The sequence below is a fragment of the Ursus americanus genome, chromosome 8 (genome assembly GCF_024610735.1).
Source record: "Ursus americanus isolate L20-20 chromosome 8, mUrsAme1.1.p, whole genome shotgun sequence".
In the NCBI taxonomy this organism is placed as follows: Eukaryota; Metazoa; Chordata; class Mammalia; order Carnivora; family Ursidae; genus Ursus; species Ursus americanus.
The window spans coordinates 46,823,958-46,849,254 of NC_142134.1; the positions used below are offsets into that span (position 1 = coordinate 46,823,958).

Here is a 25,297-nt window from a genome sequence, read left to right on the forward strand (position 1 = left end):
TTTTGTTTAAGTTTATAATTTTGAATTCATTTTTGTTTTGCTTTATTTCTGTTGCCTTATATCTTTATATATTTTCTTGCTGTTCAACATAATTAAAAGTTCCTAAATGGGAGTCTGGATGTGTCCTGTGCATTAGTCCAAAAGAAATTATAAATCATCTTTTGGGATAAAAATTAATAATTAAAAATGATTTGGGGATTTTTTTTTCTGGTTACCAAATATTAAGAATCAGTTAGTAGGCATCTGATGTTTAATGCAGATTAGGACTCAAAAATGGATTATTTAACAGAATTAAATGAAATTATTTAACTAAAACCTAATTTAGAGATGGAATTTACAGTGTAATTTGTAGAACAAACTATCTTTCTCTCCTTTTATACTTTACTGAAAAACACTGCAGTGGTCTCCTGGTTTATATGGTGTTGGTGGACCGGGAGTGCCTCAAAGCTGCATGACTTTCTTCTCTGTCTTCTCTCACCAGACTCAAAATCTAAAAAACATATTCCTATCTAACTAATGAAATGTTGCATTGCTTCTCCATAAAAGACATGGGAAGTATCAGTCACCTTCTTTAGCATGTTCTTGGGCTACTATGCAGATTTCCATCTTCATAAAAATAAATAACATAATTAAAATATTATGAGTTTATTGATTAATCTAGCAAGAACAATCTGAGAACTTTTTCTGGGTGACAGGCTCTGTGCCAGGTGCAAGCAGTGTAGATATGAACAAGATAGAGTCCCTGCCCCTTAGTGTCTCCCTAGTTTCTCAAAAATGTCACTGCATTTGTAAGATTTCATTTTCTCTTACTTATGTTTAAAAATAAATATCAAAATTCAAAAATGGAATCATTATACTTAAGAAAAGTTCATAATTTATTAGTATTCACAACTACTAATGTGTATTCATAGGGAAAAAAAAACAAGCCACTTAAATAATGTGCAAATGGATTGCTAGTTATCCACATTACTAATGTTCCTTATTTAATCATAGCAGCAGAATCATCAATGATTCACTGATTGAAATTAATACAAATTTAGACCTTAGAGTAACCAGAAGTCATTCATATACAAGCTATAGGCATATGTCTGCTATTAAAATACATATGTTTTACACATATATATAAAGATAAACACACATCTACATATTTTTAGAGTCTTCGTTCAAAAATTGTTTCACAGAATATAATTTAATTATGGATATAGGTGAATATGTGTACAATGAAAACAGTATTTCACTGATATGAACATTTAGTAGTAACACGCAGAAACCAGACAACATTGTAGTATGTCATTAAAAGACCACACAACAAATAAGACACAAACTCATAGACATTCACATTACTGTGACTGATGCTTAAGTGTGAATTGGTCTGTGATCCGTAGACCTTGGATCAAGGTAAGTAGCAGGGCCATCCCAGAACAATGTTATCAAACTAGAAAACCGAACCAGGAGTAACCACTACTTCTAAACATTCCTATGAGCAAAAGTACATAGAAGTTCTTCAAAAGATCAGTAGGATAGCAAGAATTATCTGTTACTTCAACTGTGTAGAGACTTCCCGCATGGAGAGGTCAGCTGTTCCCCACCCGGACGGGCCTAAAGAAAGTGCCAGGGCCAGAGATAGGCTGCCTGCCCTCCAGTGCTAGAATTATCTAACTTCTGCTGAGTTCAGCATTTTGGCCAAATAAATCAGAAGTTACACCTGGTCTGTGTGTGTTTTGTCTCCTACCAATCCATAGGTCTGGGTGCATTAATTTTAAAATGATCATGTTTTAAGGAGTATTTATATCTTGATGAAACCATAGCATTTTGATCTATTTTACATGTTCTGCAATAATTAATTCTCATTCTTCTAATGGAATGCATTGTATCATGATAGCTAAGTCATTTAATTCTTAACGAGGTGAAGGTTTTGAAGAAAAACCTACAAAACTAACTACAAAAATAGTAATTAAAATAAATACAATGCATTTCGTCAATATTCTCATATGATAATAAGTTACTTTTATGTCCGGAGAGTGATATCATTTTTAATTATAAATGTTATTTCATGAGCAGTTGCTATCTCCAAATAAACCATTTAAGTGGGCTTTAGGCATTTATAACCTGTGTACTACAATGTCTTCATCTACTACCTGGGAACCATAGAGGACGTTTGAACCATCTCAGGGCCCAGTGATTTTTGCAGGCTCGGAAGAGAAATTTGCTGTTCACTTCTCAAAGTGGTTGCAATGAAAATACTCTATGGTCATGATTTTCTCTCTTGGTCCACCTCACACTCTTCATACTGAAAATTCTAAATTTCAAAGATACATTTTACTCTACAAAATATGATCCATAAATATCAATCTTTATAATAAATAGTGATTCTATGCAATATATAACTTTTGATGTTGCACTTTATTGATGGTTCTTACTAAAGTTCTTAAATTTTTTTTCTGATTTCCTACAGATGCATATACAACCTCAGAGGTCACTTATATTTGGACTTATAATGCATCCGATTCAGTACAAGTTGCTCCTGATGGCTCCAGATTAAATCAGTATGATCTTCTGGGCCAATCCATTGGAAAGGAAACAATTAAATCCAGTACAGGTTAGTAAAAGGACTCTTAAAAAAAAACTAGTTTCTAAGAAAATTGATGGGTTGAAGTCACTGAAATACGTTAGTTTGCTTCAAAAGTTTTGTTCTTGGGGTCCAAGAACTACCAGCGTAGATTGTAAGAGCTTTTTAGATATTTACAGTCTCAGACCCGACCCCTTACTAAGTCAAGATCTGCACGTTAACAAGATTCCAAGGAAGTGTGCATGAAGTTTGAGAAACACCGGTCTAAAATATACTGTCAATTCAAAAAGTGTGTGACTTTTCAGACAAGCCAATCTTACCTTCAAACAGTGTCACAATTTTCCTAGTTTTCTAATTCTTTTCCTCCTATTCTGGATAATTTGTGACTATTCAACTCTTGATTTATGGATCATTACTACTGGCCTGTGTGGGAAAGCTGATGCCCTTACTAAGGGCCACACTCATCTAAGAAAAAGCTGCCATGTTGAACTGACGATGTTACCTCTGGTTGGATGTAAGCCCAGAAAGCAGAAAGGAAGGTCGCTCTCAGGATTGGATAGAAATGATGGCAGTGAGTTAGAGTACACATGCAACATTGAGAGATTCTAAATGGGTGACAGGGTCAAAAGTGGAACATTTGGGTCAAAAGCCTGGGTCAGTCTTAGAGATGTGGCCAGAGACTGACACTTTAAAAAGGCAGGGAGTTAGAACAATCAAAGCAGAGACTTGAAGTTGGTACCAGGCGGGATGAGAGACATGAGAAGATAATTCGTGGTCAAAGAGCATTTGCGAATCCTGTATCTCCTTGGTCAGAGGCATGACCTGGAGAGAAAAACAAATGTACCTTGGATATGTATTGCAAATTTCTTGATAATATTAAAATTCTTTTTAAAATATTCTTGCTATGTTAAAGAGGCATTTAAAGGTTTATACTTTTCATGTTGTATATGTGATGAATTCTTTTTTTCTTATTTTCAAATCAGGGACTGTTCTTTCTCAAATCTGTTCCATTTCCAAAATGTTCAAACTATTGACTATTATAGTTCCTTAAGCTTCTTAAATTTTTCTTCTAGGTGAATATACCGTAATGACAGCTCATTTCCACTTGAAAAGAAAAATTGGGTATTTTGTGATTCAGACATATCTGCCTTGCATCATGACTGTCATTCTCTCCCAAGTGTCATTCTGGCTTAACAGAGAATCTGTGCCTGCAAGAACAGTGTTCGGTGAGTGAATAGCTACACGCTTTCTTGTGTAGCACATTATGTTTTGTGGCATACTTTTAAAAGCATTCTCTTTCTTGATACTCACACCAATAATTTGTGGTGTGTGGGGCAGGGCATATTGTCTCCACCTTGTAGATGAGGAAGCTGAGGCTCAGAGAGGCAAAATACAGAGTCAGTGCCACACTATTAATAAGAGATAGAAACACTACTCAGATCTTCTGGAAACTCAGTCTTCTTACTGTTTTGCTCCTCTTTTCATCATTTGTCTTCATGTTTGTATAAGGAGAAATTCTTAGAGGCTTTGACTTGGAGTATAACAGTACCATATCTCTAGGCTTTCCTTGCTTATTTTTGCTTTGTTTTGTTTTTAGATGGACAAAGATGATCTTTGTATTTCAGGTTAAAGAGAGAAAGGGAAGAAGAGAAAGAAAGAGACCCCTCATTCACTACCACTAGTGTGTTTAATGACAAAGTTAATTCTCTTGATTTAAACCATGCGGGGGGGGGGGGGGGGGCGGGAGTTGGCTTCTCCCTCTGCCCCTCCCCCCTGCTAGTGCTGTCTTTCTCACTCTCAAGGGCGCTTGCACTCACTCTCTCTGTCTCATAAATAAATAAAATCTTAAAAAAAAAATAAACCATGCAGGGGAATGACTGCTTTTTGGATGAATGAACTAGGCTGAGCACACTTTGTGCAAAGCAGATTGTCTTTTTGTGTTCAGTACCCTTGTTCATTTAGGAAAGTTTTATCGAGAATCCAGTCTGTTGGATATTGCACCAAGCCCTAGAGCTCAAATACATGTAAAACATAGTCCCTACATTCAATCAGTTAAGTATAGTGGAGGGCAACAGAATAGGCAGAAAAGATAATGGCAACACAGATTAATGGTTATAAAAGAGGTGCATACAAGTTGTTACAAGATAGTGAGAACTGATTAAGTAGCTTAGTTAACATTTAGCTAAGTCTCTTTTTAGTTAAGTTTTTTAATTTTAATTCCAGTATAATCAGCATATAGTGTTATATTAGTTTCAGGTGTACAATATAGTGATTGAACAATTCTATACCTCATTACTCAGTGCTCATCATGATAAGTGTCCTCTTAATCCCCTTCACTATTTCACCCATCCTCCCACCCAACTCCCCTCTGAAATGCTTTATTTTAAATGAGTACCCTCAGTTAAAGTTATTGGGCCAAGGCTTGAAGGATGAGTGGGAGTTTCTCAGACAGATGAGATGGGGCAAAATCCTAGCCTAAAAGGATCACCTGTGCAATAACATCAAGGAATGAAAGCACATAGTGTGTTCAGTGACAGTGAGCTGTTTCTGTGTCAGTGTGGATACATTAGATAGAATTATAGTTTGAGGCCTAGATGAGAATGGCCTTCTAAGCCATGCTAATACAGTGTACCTTTATCTTATAGGCTATAGCAACCCATTTTAGTATTCTGAAGGCATAAATATGTAAAACTTTTAGAACAATGCCTGCCATTTAATACATGCTATAAAACATTAGCTATTCTCATTATCAATGCACAAAAATCAGTTTGATTTTCAACACTGGCAATGAATAATTCAAAAGGAAATTAAAAAAATAATTCGATTTACAGTGGCATCCGAAAGAATAAAATACCTCAGAATAAATCTAACCAAGTACATATAAGACTTGTCCACAGAAAACTACCAAACTTTGCTGAGAGAAATTAAAGAATACCTAACTAAATACCTAATTAAAAACCTAATTAAATGGGAGAGACATCCCATGTTCATGGATTAGAAAGCGATACTATTAAAATGGGAATAATCCCCGAAACGATCTATAGGTTCAAAAAATCCAGTGGCCTTTTTCTGCAGAAATGGTAAAAGCCAATCCTCAAATTCATATGGAATTACAAGAGGCTCCAAATAGCCAAAACAATATTGATAAAGAAAAACAAAGTTGGTGACTTCACACTTCCCAGTTTCAAAACTTAGTACAAAGCTACATGAATCAAAACAGTGTGGTAGTGTCATAAAGATAGACGTATAGATCAATAGAATAAAATCAGGATAGAAACAAACTCAAGAGATGCCTGGGTGGCTCAGTCGGTTAAGCATCTGCCTTTGGCTCAGGTCATGATCCAGGAAGAGTCCTTTATTGGGCCCCTTTTTCAGCAGGGAGCCTGCTTCTGCCTCTGCCTGCTGCTCCCCCTGCTTGTGCTCTCTCTCTCCCTCTCTCTGACAAATTAAAAAGAAAAGAGAAGAAGAAACAAACTCAAACATTCATGGTGAATCGATTTTCAACAAGTGTGTTAAGAACATTCTATGGGATTTTCAGCAAGGATACCAGAAGCTCAATGACTACCACATGCAAAGGAATGACGTTGGACTCCTACCACATTTCGGATATAGCAATGAACACAAATGGATACAAAACTTTAATATAAAATCTAAAATTATAAAGTTATGAGATGAAAACATATGATAAATCTTTACCATCTTAGATCTAACAATGGATATTTAGATTTGACACCAAAAGCATGAGTAACAATGAAAAAATAAGTAAACTGGATTTCATTAAAATTGAAAACTTTTGTGCCTCAAGGAACATTATCAAAAATGTGAAAAGACAACTTCCATATGGAAGAAAATATTTGCAAATCGTATATCTGATAAGAATTTAATATCCTGACTAAATAAAGAATTCTAAAAACTCAAAAACAAAAAAGCAAAAAGCTATATTTAAAGAATGGGCAAAGAAGTTGAATAGATTTTTTTCTCTAGAGAAAGTATACAAATGGCAAATAAGCACGTAAAATGATATGAAACAACATTGAACATTAAAGAAACACAAAAACCACAATAAAATGCATTTCACACACACTGGGATGGCTATAATAATAATAAAATAAAACAAAACAAAACAAAGACAAGAAATAAGTGTTGGTGAGGATGGGGAGAAATAGAAACCCTTATATATTGCTGGTGAGAATGTAAAATGATGCAGCCTCCATGGACAGCAGTTTGGCAGTTCTTGAAAAGTTAAACGTAGAATAATTCCCATATGACCCACCGATTCCACTTTGAGGTATATAGCCAAGATTTGTGAAAACATATGTTCACATGGAAACCCGTACACAGATGTTTATAGCAACATTATTCCTAATAGTCAAAAAGTAGAAACAACCTAGATTTTCTCCAGTGGATTAATGGATAACCAAAATGTACTTTATACTGACAATAGGATGTTACCCACCCATAAGAGTGATTAAGTAGCGTGCTACAATGTGAGTGAACTTCAAAAACACCATGTTAAGTGAAAGCAGGTGGGCACAAAAGGTCACATATTGTATGGCTCCTTTCATAAGAATTATCCAGAACAGGCAAATCCATAGAGACAGACAGCAGTTTCGTGGTTGCTAGTAGATAGAGGGCAGGGGAAATGGGGAGTCATTACTTAATAAGAACAGTATATTCTTCTAGGATGATGAACAAGTTTGAAACTAGGGAGAGGTGGTGGTTGGCAGAGCATTGTGAATGCATAAATGCCACTGAATTGTACACTTTAAAACGGTTAATTATATACTTCTGGATTTCACCTTAGTGAAATAATTTTAAAAAGTCATGAGTTGAAAAAAAAAAAAAAAGTAAGGAATGAGTGCATCAAAGCTTTCCCAGGATGATTTAGTTTCAGAAGTTCTTTTTCAGATATCTACTTCAAAAATGCAAATTTTTAAATCAAAACCCCCCCCACCCAAAATGATGGGACCAAAAATAAGAGAAAATTTCCATTCAGATGGAATGGAATAAATAAAAAACTTGCATGATTTTCAGAAGACAAATAATACAGAAGAGAAGTTTTAGGAAGAAATTACACAATTGGTGTTGAATTAATATTCCAGAAAGATCTAAATTTATATGTAAATATAAATTTACATATTGTTTGTTTAATAGTGTTTGAAAGTGTTTAAAAGTGTTTGTTTAATAAAGGTTGTGAAGGAAATAAAATATTGAGGCAAATAAAGACAGATTTCATAGCATAAATCACAGAGATACATTTGTTAAAAGAGGCCAATGGTAGTCTACTTATAAACATAGAGAGATAAATAGAAGAATAAATACTTAACTTTGAATGAATAGAATGTGTTAGTGTCAGGGCTGCTAAGCTGAATGATAAAAAATATACAAAAGTTTTTAGATTGGTTATAAAAGTAACATATATAAACATATATAAAATTAAAAATCCAGGCTATATTTTATATGAATTACTTATAATACAGATGTAGGGATCCAAAAGTCAGATTTTCATATCGATTGAAACCGGTAGGTGAGGGGCGCCTGGGTGGCTCAGTCGTTGGGCATCTGCCTTCGGCTGGCTTAGGGCATGATCCCGGAGTCCTGGGATCGAGCCCCACATTGGGCTCCTCTGCTGGGAGCCTGATTCTTCCTCTCCCACTCCCCCTGCTTGTGTTCCCTCTCTCTCTGGCTTTCTCTTTCTCTGTCAAATAAATAAATAAAACCTTTTAAAAAAAAAAGAAAGAAAGAAAAAGAAACCGGTAGGTGGTAAGAGCATTTTGAGTATTATCTCTACAAGTTATTCTGTGTAAAGTTTGTAATAAATACAGTTCTGTGTGAGTGTATGTGTGCGTGTGTGTGCAAGTAAAAGTTAAACAAAAATCTTAACGTCTTGCTGGAATGGGCCTTGAAAGCAGCCCAGCTGTCCTACTCCACACCCTCATCCCATCTTTCACTGTTTTCTGCCTCTTTTTGATTTGAACAACATCGTCTGACAGATACACAGCAGTTATTAAACCAAATTTCTACCCTCTTCAAATTTCTCTCTCTGAATTCATAGTCAGGTTTACAAGCTAGAGAGATCATTAAATCATCTGCCCTCTTCATGCTTGTAAGGCTTTCTGTGATGGATAGCCCACCCAAGTAAAAAACGACCACAGTTAAGAAATTAATATGCCCCGAGAGACAGATGTCAAATTTTTCAACCTTTGAGATCTGGTTTCACACTGTGAACCGAATAAGAAAGTAGGGCAAACAAGACAGTAAGCATAGGAATTGAAATTACAATGCACATCCCTTGACATCAGAGACTTTGTTCCATTATATTGGGTTTTATCTGTTCAGTTTTTTGTAGATTACGTTTATTTTGTAGCTGAAGAGCCAGCCTAATTTTTTTTCAAAGATCTTTCTTTGAAGGGATTGCCTGTGTATCTTGTGATGATAAAAGCCTCCGTTGACTTCCTCTGGGTGTTCAAGCCCAGTTCATGGAACACCAACGAAATACTTATTGAATCTGTTTATCAGCACTGTTGTAGATATTTGGGGTAAGTTCCTGAATAAAAACCGAACAAAACTGTCTTCATGATGAGGCAACTGCCCTCTGTCGTCACTAGTATAAGAAGGCACTTGGGAAACTTTTACCCTCAGACCTTGGGTTTTGTGCTTTCAGAGCTCCTGTGAGCAGACAGTGCATTTGCAATCTGCCAACCTCATTTTGAGTTTGAATAGACATATACATTCCCTCATTTTGTGAAATTGTGGCCCTGGTTCTTTTAGTTGATTAACAGCCTTCAGCACTTCACATAAATGAGAGATAATCATAGCGAATTTGCCAATTATTATCTCCATATTTGAATCCAAATCATTTTTCAAAATTTAGGGATCAGTTTATGAATATATGACTAAGTTTCTATATGAACATGTGAATATGTGAATAAGCTTATATATAAGAAATGTGTACTGGTATTTTTATCTTAATGTTATATTAAGCATGGAATAGAGAATTTTAGCTATTAAAAACTAAAATCAGGGGCGCCTGGGTGGCTCAGTCGGTTAAGCATCTGCCTTTGGCCCAAGTCCTGATCTTGGGGTCCTGGGATGGAGCCCCATGTTAGGCTTCTTGCTCAGTTCAGAGTCTGTCTGTCCCTTGCCCTCTGCCCATCCCCCTGTATGTTCTCTCTTGCTCTTTCTCTCTCTCTCTCTCTCAAATGAATAACTAAAATCTTTAAAAAAAAACTAAAATCAAATAACAAATATCTGTTAGGGTTTAGGTTTTTCAAGTAAAAGAGGACAGGGAGCTCAAAGGTTTATATTTCATGCATCATTCATGGCATATGCGAGGGCCTTACTATTTATCGTATATGAATTTTGGAATAATTAAAACTCCAAAAGGGATATGTTTGGATTGCTCATTTTTCTTCTATTTTCACTATTCAGGTTGACTGTTTATATCAGAGAATCCCAAATATAGTGGCTTGAATGTATGACTTTTTTTTTCCATCTAAAAGAAATCCTCAAGTAGATGGTCCAAGACTAGTGTGGCAACACTTGTGGGTATCAGGGACCCGGTCTCTTTCTGTCTCCCTTCTTTGATATCCTCAGCATGGGGTTTTGCTTCATAGGCCCAAAAGGCTGTTGGTGCTCCAGCTATAACATTCATATTCAGGAAACAGGAAGGAATAAGCAAAAAGGGCAAAAGACCTCTTCCAGCTCTTTGTTTGCCATTAATAAGCTTTCCCAGAAATCCCTCCCAATAATTTCTATTTATATATCATTCGTCCAACTTGTCTCATAACTGAGACTCTGAGAAATTGCCATCTGGAATAAATTCAGTGTTCTAATGTTATAGACTGACTAAATATGGGATTTGTAGTTCATGGGTTCTGCTACCATAAGAAAAAAATAGTTGTTTGCTCTAAAGTCCATAAAATTAAGAGTGCATATTCTGGAAACACAGTATCTTGGTTCAAAATCTGGCTCTGCTATAAACAAATTAGGTTACTTCGGGCAAAGTTTTTTTTTTTTTTTTTAAAGATTTTATTTATTTATTTGACAGACATAGAGACAGCCAGCAAGAGAGAGGGAACACAAGCAGGGGGAGTGGGAGAGGAAGAAGCAGGCTCACAGCGGAGGAGCCCGATGTGGGACTCGATCCCATAACGCCAGATCACGCCCTGAGCCAAAGGCAGACGCCTAACCGCTGTGCCACCCAGGTGCCCCCGGGCAAAGTTTTTTTTAACCTCTTTGCACCTTAGTTTCAACCCACTGTAAAATTGGGATGATAATATCTCCCTCATGAGGTAATTTTTTGGAATAAACAGACACACACACACACACACACACACACACACACACACACACACACGGAGCACTTAGAACAATTGTGGCACATAGTAAGTACTATGTAATTATTTGCTAATATTATTGCTATTTATTACCTACTACTTAATTATCTCCTTCTTGTCAAGATATACATTAAGGATGGTCAGATCTTGTTTTAGTTTGAGTAGCAGTAATCCCTTCCTAAGATGGCATATTTCAAGAGTCTTGAACTCTATAAATCTCTGGGTAAGACAGATCTGGGCAGGAATCCAGCTTCTTTGACATATTAGTGTTTAGTTTGTTTGAAGGGAATTTCAGAATCTTTCATATTCCTTTATTGAAGTGTAATATGCCAGTGTATGTTAAGTTTTAGTCAAGGCTCCTTTAATTACAGTGAAATGAACCCCAAGTTAAGCTGGCTTATGCCTCCTTGTTAACTTCATTCTTAATTAACCATGAACTTGTATAGGTGTAGACAAGAAACACATCTTAGATGTGCATCCCATCTCAAAATCCCATAATTGATTCTTATTGGTTAGACAGGTTCACGTGCTCATCCCTGATGCAATTTTCATGGCCACACACACAATTATTAGCAAGACTTGGGTCACGGGCCACTCCTTGAGCCAGTGGGTACTGTCAGATCCACTACACAAATGGAGAAGGAGTAGTTCCTGAAGGATAGAAGAATTGCAGGCTTCTATTAGAAGGAAGTAATTCCTCACACATCCTCACTCTGCTCTTTGTATCTCATTTATATCTCACTTAGCTCTGTGATGATGACTTTGATTTCTATTTCATTGAGAAAACTGAAGCAACAGGAAAGACTCTCCCTAGAATCCCATAGCCTCATCTATTTAAGCGTCTACACTCACAAACTCTGCTTGACTACAGTTCTTTATGATGCTGACCAATCCACCTGTGCACTAGGATACAGCTCTTCTCCACTTCTTTAAGGATATCATTCCAGCAGTCCTCTCCATTCTCTCTAATGTCAGCTGTGTCTGCAATCCTTAATCATCCTAACAGAAATGCAAATACGGTGTTATTTACCCAATCCTCAGATCAAATTCCCATGATTCTACTAAACCCCTGGCTTCTGCCTCATTTTGTTGCTCTCCTTTTCAGTAGTTTTACTTGGAAGAATTATATTTACTGTCCTCAATTTTTGTTCTCCTTTGATCTCTCAAACCCACTCACATCAAGCTTTTGTCTCCAGTACACCACCAGAACTACTCTTTTCAAGGTCCTTGTCATTGCTAAATCCAGTGGCCAATTCTCAGATCAGTTTACTTGATCTAATAGCAAGCAGCCTTTGACAGGGTAAATGAGAAAACTACTAAATGAGAAACATTTGTTGGAAAGAATTTCTTCATTTGGTTTCCAAGATAGCCACATACTCTTGTCTCCCTTCTTTTCATGCCTTCCTAATCTCCTTTGCAGGTCCATACACCTTCCCAGACCACTTAAATATAGGAGGGCTCCAAGCTCAATATTTAGCCATTCTCTTCTCTGTATTTTCTACTTTGGTGACCTCATCCTTTATCATGGCATACTGTAATTTTCATGTGATAATTACAAATTTATAGCTTCTGTCCAGACCTCTTCCCTTTATACATCTTCATCCAACGGTCTTCCTTATATCTCCACTTGAATTTCCAGTATACATCTCAAACTCACTATATACAAAATTGAACTTTCAATCCTCTGCTCCTCAAAATCTGTGACCTTGCTTATACCCTAGACCAAACCATCATTTCTCTCCTTGATCACTGAATGTCTTAGTCTGTGTGGGATGCCATAACATAATACCACAGACTGGGAGGCTTAAACAATAGAAATTTATTTTCTCACAGTTCTAGAAGCTAAAGATCCATGATCAAGGCCCGGCAGGGTTGGTTTCCGGTGAGAGGTTTCTTCCTGGCTTATAGATGGCGACCATCTCATTATGTCCACACTTGGCCTTCTTTGGTGTGTTCACATGGGGTTGAGGCAGGGGAGAGAAAGAGAGGGAGAGAGCCCTCTGGTGTGTCTTATTATAAGGACACTAATCCTATTCAATCCCACTGAATCAGGAGCCCATCCTTACAACCTCAATTAATTTTAATTACTTCCTTAGAGACTCCGTCTCCAAATACAGCCACAGTAAGCATTAAGGCTTCAAAATATGAATTTTGGAAGGGTGTAAACATTCAATCCATAACACTGCACTAGACTTTTTACTGTTTCTTGCTTCCACTCTTTGGGACTTTTTTCCCAACATGGGATACTTTCAAAATGTAAGTCAGATCATGTCATACTTGTTCTCTAAACCTATTGGCTCACCAGAATACTCAGAGTAAAAATGAAAGGCCCTTCAGAGGTCAATAAGTCCTGATGCAGTAGGAGCTCCCTCTACCTCCAACCTCTGCTTCTGCTACACTGGCCTCTTCCTTATGAACATGGCAGTCATTCACTTACGAGCTTTGTCTCTTCTCTCTGCCTGGACCTCTTTTTTTCCCCAGATACCTGTGTGGCTCATTCCTTCCATTTCCTTAGGGATTTTCTAAACTCTGCTTTTCTCAAAGAAGACTACGTAACAGTCTAACTTAAAATTGTTAACTGCTTCCCAATCCTGTTTCTGTTCCCCAGCCTACTCTAATTTTGTCTTCATTGCACATATCATCTTTGAATATGTTATAGAAAAAAACTTTTTACATAATTTGTCTCCCCCTCTAGAATTTAAATTTCAGGAGTGCGGTTATTTTTGCCTCTTTTTAAAGTCATAGAAAATAAGTAAGTTGAACTGAGATAATAGTAAATGCAAAATGATTTTAAATAGATAAATGATAGATGAACAAGTGGACAGATAAGCACACACATTTGTGAGTTCAAAGGAGGTAGATTGGCAAAAGCAAAATCGTATAAAGCAAAAGGTAGTTCCCTAATCCCTCAAGTTTGGAGGTCAGAGGACTATTTCCAAAAGAAGGTTGAATGACTACTGGGAAAAAAAAAAATAAATGAAAATCATCCATTGCAATTGGTTAGCCAACTGTGTTTAGAAGGAACACAGTGCAAAGGGCTGCAATCATTCTGATATTAATTATACAATCAGGGGTTCCCAAAACTGCCCTGGGGTTTGATAAGTCACTGGAACTTACAGCGTATACTGAAAGCTGTTACACTCACAGTTATGGTTTATTACAGGGAAGAGATACAGGCTAAAATCAGCCAGGGAAGAAGTGCATAGAGTGTGGGCAAAGTTCAGATGCTGCACTTCCCTTGTCCTGTTCACACAGAGCCATGGACAACATTACTTTCCTGGCACTGATATGTGACAATACATAGAGAGCATTGCTCACCAGGAAGGCTTCCCTGCACCTTGGTGTGTGAGTGTTTGCTGGGGCTCTGTCACAGGGGCATGACTGACTTGCCTTGTGGTTGATCTCAGTTTCCAGCTGCTTAGGAGGATAAGCTGATGTGGCCTGCTAAAAAACCAAAACCAAAACCAAAACAAAACCCAAAAAACAAAACAAATCCCCCAAAACAAAAACACCCTAAATTCCATTGTTACTGGCTGGCTGGCCCATAGCCCCCAGGCAAACTAAGCCATTCCTCTCAGGTATATTATTCCAAGGCCTAAAAATCTACCTCCCAGAAGCTGAGGGCAAAGGCCAGACCTCTCTCAGGATAAGGTTAAATTTTTTATTAAACATACAGTATACATTATGAAACCAAATATTAAATATCTAATTATTAAATTGTCATTTTGAGTTATCAATATATCTACTTATTACATGCCTTTATCAATGTTGTCTCTCATTTTCTTCCTCCCTTCCCACGTTCTTAACCTTCTTCTTTATCCTGTTTCCTTCATCATTGTCTAATTCTGTCAGCATTTAGTCCTACTGTGTGGCATTCCTTTCCCCTCACCAGCATGTCCAGCAGGTCATACAGTATTAGAAACATCTTGTTTACAGTGAAATTGCTGAGTGAAAAACAAGCTTCTTCATTTAGTTCTAGAAAGCTATACACAGAATGGGCTCTGCACACCTGGTATATGAAACACAGCTCAGTACTGAAGATGGCCATAAAATTGGTACATAAGAAGAACATCCCACTAAAACTTTGAGAGGCCAGTCATCTGTCAGGCAGAAAATTCCCTAATAATGAGGTGATTGTCATTTAATAAAGAGAATCATGATCTGAAGTAGACTAAATCTGAATATAGATTTTTTTCCTTAATAATAAAGCAGCTGACACTATTGAGTGCTTACTACTTGTTTGAAAAAATATTGTATCAAGAGCAAAGAGAGCTGCTGTCAGGTCCTATCTCTACTTCTAGATTAAGCAAGTGTGTAGCCTTTCCAAACATGGTTTTCCCCACTGTAAATGGATGTAAGACGTGTGCCAGCTACCTCCTCGAGGTGCTGAGAGGATCCATGAAACAGCATGTGCACAGGGCTTATTAAGTCTTAGAGCAAACATAGACTTTCATTGTGTACTTTATATATTCAACAAACAGCAAGTTTGGGTATTTCCTGAGAACCGAGGGTACTGTAGGATATTCTCTGAATCCAAGTGGTGTGTGTGTGTGTGTGTGTGTGTGTGTGTGTGTGTGTGTGTTTCTTTCTTGAATTCAAATTCCTTTAGCCAGAGCTTATAATCTCCAGTTCTACCAAGTTTCAGCTACTTCCCATATTTGTATACAAAACCATTTCTTTTTTTTTTTTTTAAAGATTTTATTTATTTATTCGACAGAGAGAGACAGCCAGTGAGAGAGGGAACACAAGCAGGGGGAGTGGGAGAGGAAGAAGCAGGCTCATAGCGGATGAGCCTGATGTGGGACTCGATCCCGTAACGCCGGGATCACGCCCTGAGCTGAAGGCAGACGCTTAACCGCTGTGCCACCCAGGCGCCCCAAAACCATTTCTTATATTTAGTTTATCTGAACCAGCTGCTGAGTATCATAGGGTTACGTAGGACAAAAAAGATGATAGATAGATTTTACATACAAAATATATTTGTTAGTGTCTTAATATATGTATATTTAATTATGGGCAAATATTTATATGTATACATGCTAATAATTTTCATTGTTTGAAAAAAATCAGAAAATTTGGTAAAACAGGGACTTGTATTCTTGCATGACAACGCGGAAGTGGAACTGAGTAGCGACAGCCCCTTCGGACATGCGATCTCTAGTCTGCCACAGCCCCTGCCACTCCCTATCGCCCACCTTCCCTGTATGTTTTCCCCACCTGGTCCCTGTGGACATTGGAATTTGCACCTATGACCAAGGCATGAAGAGATGGGAAAGGGCATTCCACAAGAACTGGAAAAAAAAATCAAAAGCAAAGGGAGAGAAAGTTGAACTCACAGAAAGGAGAGTTAGAATGGTGGCTGCCAGGGGCTGGTGGGTGAGGGGAATCCCAGGAAGCCGGTAAAAGGGCATAAATTTCAGTTAGAAGATGAATACGAATGAAGATCTAACGTATGACATGGTAACTGTGGTTGATACTACTGTATTGTATTGAAATTTGCTGAGTGACTAGAACTCAAGTGTTTTCACCAAAAGCAGGGGAAACGAGGTAAATATGTGAGGTGACGGGTGGATTAATTAAGTCTCTGGCAGGGATTCTTTCGCCACGTATGTCAACTCGTCACATGGTACAGTTCAAATACAAGTTTGTCAATTATACCTCAATAAAGCTGAAAAAAATTTAATTAAAAAAAATAGAGGGAGAAAATCAGAAAGTGTGTTGGGCCAGCCTTGGAAGGAGACATAGCTGGTTTTAATTGTAAGATAGTGGGAAGGGGGCATCGGGAGTAGAACGCTTGGGTGGTAGCGGGACATGAAACCAAGGAACAGAAAGCCGGTGCAGGGCACACACAGTGTCTGCAAAACGCATTCCAGATCCCTGCCTTCCACAGGGCTTGGGCTGCGGCGGCTAACAGGAGGCACACCTGGCCTCCCAGAATTGACTTTGGCACAAGGCAGCACATGCTAATCAGCAAGCTGCCAGCCCACCAGCCGCCCTCCTTCCCGCTGTCGGAGACGCATCCCAGTCAGCCGCTGCCAATTAGGAAAGTGACTGAGGCAAAATACATTAATAAACCATGGCAAGGAAAATTAGAAAGCCTTGCTAGTTCTACTCTAGAGGCAGATTTAGAAGTTGTTTCGGGAATATAGGTGGCCTGGTTAAGCTTGATTGATGAGAATGAATTATTAGTGAGGGCATGGGAAAAGAATTAAAAGTGTATGCTAGCGTTTTGTCTTTTTTTTTTTTTTAATTTTTAGATTTTGTCCAGGATGTGCAAATATCACTTCAATAGTTATAACCATTCAAGTCACGAGGGCAGGTTATCCAGTCCTATGTTCTACACTGAAATCTCATAATAATGAGGAAAAAATTACGTAATAGCATTTATTGAACACTGTTGGTCATACACTTTCAGGCACTTCAAATTTACTCATTATTTAATTCTGAAAACAAAACAAAGCAAAGCTTCAGTTAGGAAAGTTAATTATCCCCCCTGTTCAGAAAAGAACGTCAGAACTCGAAGGTATTAACAACTGTTTCATTATCAGACAGCAGGTCAGTAACAAAGAGAGAATTTGACCTTGCAGCTCTCAGACCCCAGTGCTTTTGCGTGTTCTGCCGCACTGTTATGTTGTCCAACTACTTCGTCCTCCTTTTCCCTTCTTCTTTTAGAGCCTGAAGTCAGAAATATGCTGGGTGATTGCTTCTCACATGGGTAATTTCTGCTTGAGAGTCAGGCTTACTAAACATAGATCAGAACTTGAGGTGAACCTTCAGATTTGAATTTGCTAGTTAACTGTTAGGATCAGCAGCTGCTTACTGAGGTATTCTAGATTCCTTGCCCTAGTCCTTGCCCTGAAGTTGATGCAATCCGATTATGGCACAGCAACTAATACATCAAATGACTTTTCAAAGTTCAGTCCTTCCTGGTGTCATAGTCTGAATTTTTAAGCAAAATTAACCTGGTTCATCCAGGTCTTTAAAAGTATAGCTTCTTAAAATAGCATCACCTTAGTCATTAGAAACTCCTGTTTAATCTTAGGTGAAGAATTTGATTGTTGCTTTTGACTGCAGTCTATAAAACCATTTCTCTATAATTTACTTTGTCTTGGAACTCATCTGTGAAAGTTTGAGAACCTTATAGTGGATATGACAGAATCCAGGTGCTTCAAGAGGAGAGTTTTTGTTTTTTGTTGTTTTGTTTTAAATTTTTGTAAATATAATTTTTTTCTTCCCTTAAGCTTTGAAATAACAAACTGGAAAATAATAGCTTTTCTACCCTGATTATTTTACTGTTCATACAGGTTTAGGTCATTAAATTTTTAGTTTCACTATAGCAAAATTTTGAGTGCATATTTATCCTTAGGTTTTAAACTCTCAAAAAAAATTAAAGCTATTATTTATTTTCAAATATCCTAGACTTTCAAGGAAATGATTTCCATTTGGGTGACTTTTTTGTGATAAAATATTTTTAATAATGCATTATTCATCATAAATAACATAATATCTCCCCTGTTAAATCACCTCAGGGAGCTATAAGAAATCACCAGAACTATTAACATTTGAACAGCCACCCTGCATTTTATGGCAATGCAATTATAAGACTGAAATAGTGAAAGGATTTGATAACAATGGAGAGTTTATACAAGATAGTTTTATGTAGTCTTCTATTCTTTTATTGTCTTACTGTCATCATACTGAATGTATTATTTTCTTTTAAATTCGTGAAATCAGAATATTACTGTTTTAGTTCAAGCTGCTTCAACAAAGTACACAGACTGGGTGGCTTGTAATAGAAATTTATTTCATACCGTTTTGGAGGCTGAAGTCTCAGATCAGGATGCCAGCTTGGTGGGGTCTGGTGAGGGCCCTCTTCTCAGCTGGGGATTGTCAGCCTCTCATTGTGTCCTCACATGGCTGAAAGAGAGTTAACTCTTTGGCCTCTTCTAATCCCATTCATGAAGGCTCCGCTCCACCTTTATGACCAAATCACCTGCTAAAGGCTCTACTTCCATCACATTGGGGATCAGATGTCAACATAAGAATTTGAGGGGAACACACATGCAGTCCATTATAACTACTGTGACATTTAGCAGTGACACTGGAATTTCTTGGGTAATGGAGTAGTGTTACAGGAATCCCAGAGTGATACTCCTGGCAGGTTGTGTTTGACTATTTTTAGATCCAGCCTTACTTTAATCCAGAACTTCCATCTCATTCCTGACATTATTTGAGCTTGGATGTGAACCATGCTAGGTTTCTTGGAAGTCACCTTGAAAATGTAATAGATGATGATTGATGGGTAGTTCTTACAAGAGATTGGTCTTAAGTCGTAATGATACTACTGAATCGATTTGATAGCAAAAGGCTTTCAAAGGACCTCAATCATATCTTTTTAGAAACCTAGGAACAGGGTAGTTCAGTCATGAAGATAATGGGTTTAACAAGACCAGAAATATGTGGATCCACTCTGAAAAGACTTGGGGCTTTCTTGGAACAAATGGAAGGATGGAGGGGAATCCAGTTCAAGGCTTTCCTTTCTCTTCTCTTGCAAGCCACATCAGGCTATTTCTCAAGGTAGGAAATGAATAACTAAAATAAAAGAGCCTGAGGCTTTCTAAGCATCCCTTTAAGCAGTATAATCCCTGTGTCTTTTGATTTTACTTAAACCACCACTAGATGGGACTCTTGCATCCTTGGTTTGGATTCTTAGCTTCTTTATCCATACTTTGGGGGCCTAATAAACTCAGCAATAACAGGGAAGCTCTAGCACTCTTTATTTGAGAGGTTCTAAATGGGACATTTGCATATATCATTTAACGTTCAAGCATATAAAATATATAATTCCCATTTTAGAGAGAAAGTCACTGAGGCTGAGAGAGAGAAAGAGGGAGAGGGAAGGGAGAATTTAATATTGTTGAGCAATTCTGTGCACTGGGCATATATACTTGTATCATCCTCCCAACATCTGTGAAAACTATCATTTCCATTTGGCAGATGGGGGAGGTACTGAAGCTTAGCCAAGTCACCTAACTGCTGTGGCAGAAGCAGAATCCAAACCCTTGCCTGATTTTAGTGCACATTTGTCTGTGTACAGCCGCCTCTCAAGCAACATAAACACTTTAATGCATGATACAACTTTAAAGTTTATTTAGATCTGAAGGGCTTCAGCAATAGAATGCAAGGGTTAGATTCATGATATTGAAAAATATATGATATGGACATACAGCTGACTACTTACGGATTAGGCAGTATAATTTAGTAGTATGGACTTTTGAGACAGATTGCTGGGTTTGTATCCCACTTCTCCTACTTGATAACAGTATGATCTTCAGTAAGATCAAGGCTCAAATCACTTGGCCTCAGTTTCCTCAACAGCAAAAGAGGATGACAATAATACCTATAGTAGGCACTTCTCAGGGACACTTTTTATTATCCAATCTGGAGTAATATAAGAATGTAAGACTTATGTGCAAAAGATTTATGCTATCTTTACATCACATTTATATTACAATGTTCTGATTAAAACTCTGTTTTATTTTAAAGCTTGTTAGATTCTGAACTTGTATATTCCTTCCGATAGAACTATCAATATGGTCCACCACTGTTACCGTTCAATTTTTAAAATTAGTTTTTTCAATCAGTGAACCAACAGATAATGAGTCTTCACTGTTGCCAGAATCTGAGTTCGGTGGCAGCATTTTAAAAAGACACAATGAGCCACATGCCCACAAGCCACTCAGAGCGTGGAGCAATGAGACAGACGTGTAAATAAGTAAGTTAAGTAAAGGATTATGGGTGCCAAGAAAGAAATATATTAAAATAAGGTAAGAGCAAAAAGAAGAAACAATTCTATCTGAAGAAGAAGCCTTCAGAGAAGCCCAAAGGGAAGAAGAGTCAAGTCAAGTCTTGCAAATTAGCATCATGGAAAAGGACATATTCTAAGCAGAAGGTATATAATTACCAAAAGTAAGATGAAGCATATGGAGAACAACCAGTTATTGACCAGTATATCTTAAGCGTGGGATTCATTTATTTGTAAGGATGTCTAGATCGATAGAAGCCGGTTCATGTATAGCCTTACATCCCGTGCTAAAGCCATGGAAACGACTTGAAAAGTGTTTTAGCAAGGGCGTAAAATTGACATACTTGAGCTTAGGGTAGAGTATTATGAGGAATACTGGATAAATAGATTTAAATGGAGTGAATAATACAGGGTGATTGTTAAGAGATTATTGGCATCTTCTGGGTGAGAAATAATAAAAGCATAAAATAGGACAATGAATATTAGTGGAAGAGGGAGTTATAGATTTGAGAGATATGAGGGAGGGAGAATATGCAGGACACTGAATCTGAAGGGGTGAGAAATGTAGTCATTGCAGAACACGCCTAGATTTCTAATTGAGTGACAAAGTGAATGTAACATTATTCCCAACAATAGAGAATTATGGAAGACATAATAGGCTTTGGTTCAGTTGTGAATGTTTAAAATTTGAGGTTTCTGTGGGACTCATCTCTGTCAGATTACCATAAATGCTTTCTCTGGTCTCCCTGTCCTTAGTCCTGCCTCCCTCCATTCCATTCTACACAGTGTGGCAAAAGCGATCTTTCTAAAACTCAATTTAGTTATGTAACGCTGTCTTGTATGAAACCTTTCTGTGACTCTACATTGCAGCCACGGACTGAAACTTCTACAGAATTGTAAGGTCTTCGTGAGGCCTCCCCAGCCTAACCCACTGCGAGCCCACCCAGTGCTATGTTGACCTACATCAGTCCTAGAAGCATGTTTTCCCTTCATTAAACATATTCCCCCAGACTCCTCAAATCTCCTTTTATGTATCACTTCTTTCAGAAACCCTTCTTTTACTCCAAAATCCCAATTGTTGTCCTCAGGGAGTCTTAGAGCACCCCATACCTTCTCCATCACTTGTTATACTGTCTGTATAATATGCCTACCAATTATCTGCATCTTCCAGTAGGTTCTATTCTCCTTGAGCATTTATGTTTTTTTTTAATAGACACATCTAACAAAGTGACAGATATGTAGTAGACTGAATACATTTTTAATGAAAAAAATGAATGTGATATAGAAGGTTCAGTAAATTTTTATTGAGTCCATGTGGAGATATTCAGGAGATGGTCAGATATTTGGGATTGAAGCTTATGAGATATATCCTTGAAGATATTCAGGGTATGGGAGAATGTTAGGAAGTGGAAAGAAATGATATTGTCAAGAGAGAGCAGAAACATAAGAAGAGTAGAAGAGCAGTATGTTGCTTTGTGGAATATGAGCAGTTCAGTGACCAGTAGTGAAGGACAGCCTACAGAAAGAATGCAAGAAGAGTGGGTAAAAGATGGAAAGTGCATAGACTATTAGTAGCTGTGGAATCTTTACTTAGATGGGACCAGGCTGTCTGGAAGGGGGACTGGGGACTGCCTTGAAGCTGCGTTTGCACAGCAAGCACATTGGCATGGCTAGCAGGAGGCCAATGTCTGCATGTTTGGTTTAGTTTTATTTATCAGGGAGTTTGGCATGTTAGAGAGTCAATACAAAACACTCCTTTGTTCCTTTCCTAAATTTTCATAGGAAAAAATCTGGACAGTCACAGGCCTACCTCTGTCAGAGATGATTGTCTTTAAATGAGTCACAAAATACTAGAAAATTTTATTCTAGTAGGGTGCACCAAATCAAGGCTACCGTTCTTTGCCTCTCTTACTGCTAGATGTAGTTGGATGACTAGTTCTAAAGACCTAGGAATAAAAACTAGGTGTATAATTTTCCCTTTGTGGCCTTCAGCTCAGAAACATGCTCCTAAAGTGAAAGGGTGTGGCTCTCCTCCCTTCCCCTTCTATTTGCTGGTGTGCAGATCGAGTGTTGGCAAGCCCTCTCAAACCTCCAGAATATGGGCAATACCTTAAAAATGGCGGAGAAGTAAGAAAGAGGAAGCCTAGGTCTTTGGTACCAAGGCCATCATGCCCTTGGATGTCTTATACCAAAATTCTCAAATGAAAGTTGGGAGGTGAGGGCTTTCATTGTATTTTGTTTGCTTTCCTACCTGTTCGCTCCAGAGAATAGTCTTTACCTGGTGTTTAGCTTAGTACCTTTTCCAAGATTTAACTGTAATATTATATATATATATATATATATATATATATATATATATATATATATACACACACACACATACGCACTCACTTATACATATATATGTAATATGATATATATTTATATATATTTTTATATCTACACTAAATATACTCTATATACTATTTGCACATCTTAAATATACAATATTTCGAATAGGGTTGTTGAGCGTGTAAAATGTTTAGATAAAAACTCTTGGAATGGTCATACTTTGCTCTAATCTTAATATTACAAAGCATCCATTTCTCCAGTCACTAAATTCTAGAAAAAATACCTGGCTTTAGCTCCAAACACACATAAATATATCCACTTATTTCTGTGTCTGTATCCACACAAATAGATGTATTTGCTTCATAAACTATATTCATTGATTCAATTTGAAAATATGTGCCAGGCAGTATGCTAGATCTTTCAGATACAAAGTGAACAAGAAAGATATGATCCCTACTCACAGAGGTCACAGTCTGTTTGAGGAGGTGGGAAGGTAAATAATTGCATATATTACAATATGTAATATTCTGGGAATATGCAGGGTGCCCTCTGATAACATGGAGGGGGCACTCAGTCTAGATTTGGAATATTAACTGATCCTTATAGCTTGAGGCTCCACTCCTGATTCCCCAGAGTTCCTGAATATTCATATACATTTTCATGTATGTACTTCACATTCATAATGATTGTAAATAAATTTTAGACTATATCCATGAAGATTTTTAACCTATTACTAATTTAACTGTGTATGTACATGTTAAATTACGGTCTGTACCATTACTGTATGAACGTTCTTCTTACTTTCAGTCTTAAAATATAATTTTGATTATTCCTGTGGTGAAAGCATTAGATAATTTGACCAAACTTCACAGGTAATAGTTTTGCCGAAAATCAATCAAGCCAGCTGGTGGGGGGGGGGGGGGAGTAGAGAATATTAGGTAAGTTGATTAAATAAATTAGGTACAAAGGATTAAAAACTTGGTTGATTTCTTGAATTTTTCTATTTTTCACGAGTTATTTTTAAAAGATGTAGATACAGCAATATTAGAACAATACTCCCATATTATAATTCATTTGGATTTATTTTTGCATGTTTTCAAAGTTCCCTTCTAAGATTCAGCTAGCAGGAACACAGTGGATTGTTAGAGCACCTATGTTTCAAATTTAATTATGCTGGGCAAATTCAGAGATTTGTGAATTTGCCTTGTTGACTATCAGGCATCTGCTGACATCAGTTCCAGAAAGTGCCTGTATTATATTGATTGTGAAATATTCCCCAATTTTTCTGATGATCTGTCCAATTCAGCTACCTAGAATACAACCAGAAATTCAGAAGTAGAAAAAATAGACATTTGACTAATAAAAAAAAATCTTGTTATAAAAAAATCTTGTATTAACATCAAGGCACTGGGCTTCAGGTTTTAGCGCTGACATGTGAAGAGCTTGCAAGTTGTCACTTCCATCCTTGCAACAAGGAAAAGCTGAACAAACTGAAAATTAAAGACTTTTATTGCATTTGTAAGAGAATCGAGGTGACAGGCAAACTGCCATCCCAAATTGTGAGGAGGCAGGCACATTCAGCGAGACACAGCTAAGTTGGGTTTTTTTGTTGTTTTTTTGTTTTTTTACCTGTAAGAGGTGCTGCTTAAAGCATCATGCCCTGGTAGAGGCACTTAAATGCTCATTCTGATGAATTGCTGGAGGCGGAGTATGGACATCTTCCATGAAACTCTAATCTTTGTCTTCCCACCTTTCAGGCTTCTTTCCATCACTCTCATGTTTCCATTGCTCTTATGTTCCAGTGTCGTGTTTCCTCATGTCCCTGGCTTCAGCTTCCTGCGCGTGTGCTTTCCCCAGTCCAGCATTACCCTCCTATGCCTGGTGACCACTTTAGCTTTTCCCCTTATTTCCTTAGAGAAGCCTAACTCAAATCCCCAGGCGAGGTAGATCACCTGATTACAGTTCATCATAGACCTTGCCCTGTCGTGATGTTAGGTTTCTTTGTGCCCTTTTAAAAAAACATATTTTTATCTTTTATCTTTTTTGGTTTTGCTCACATCCCACTCGCAGCTCTACCATGTATGGCACACCATGAGGACTAAATGCATACTTGCATTAGAAAAGAAGAAATAAATTTCTTAACGGTTATCCTAATAAATTAATGCTTATCAGTTGCAAATCATTGGAGAAGTAGTTTCAGTAAATATTTGTTGATTTATTTAAAAACTATTTAACGACCTCCTCCTCTCTACT

At 37.4% G+C, this 25,297-nt stretch overlaps 1 protein-coding gene across 3 annotated transcripts in view; it reads left to right on the forward strand.

The window, feature by feature from the left end:
* The window catches only part of GABRA2 (gamma-aminobutyric acid type A receptor subunit alpha2), a 116,041-nt gene that overhangs the window by 68,089 nt on the left and 22,655 nt on the right, over nucleotides 1-25,297 (forward strand). For all 3 annotated transcript variants that reach the window (XM_045815934.2, XM_045815935.2, XM_045815936.2), the window contains exons 6-7: nucleotides 2,456-2,599; nucleotides 3,643-3,795. In XM_045815934.2, the coding sequence (XP_045671890.2) occupies nucleotides 2,456-2,599; nucleotides 3,643-3,795 (297 nt within the window). The remainder of the gene's footprint in view (nucleotides 1-2,455; nucleotides 2,600-3,642; nucleotides 3,796-25,297) is intronic.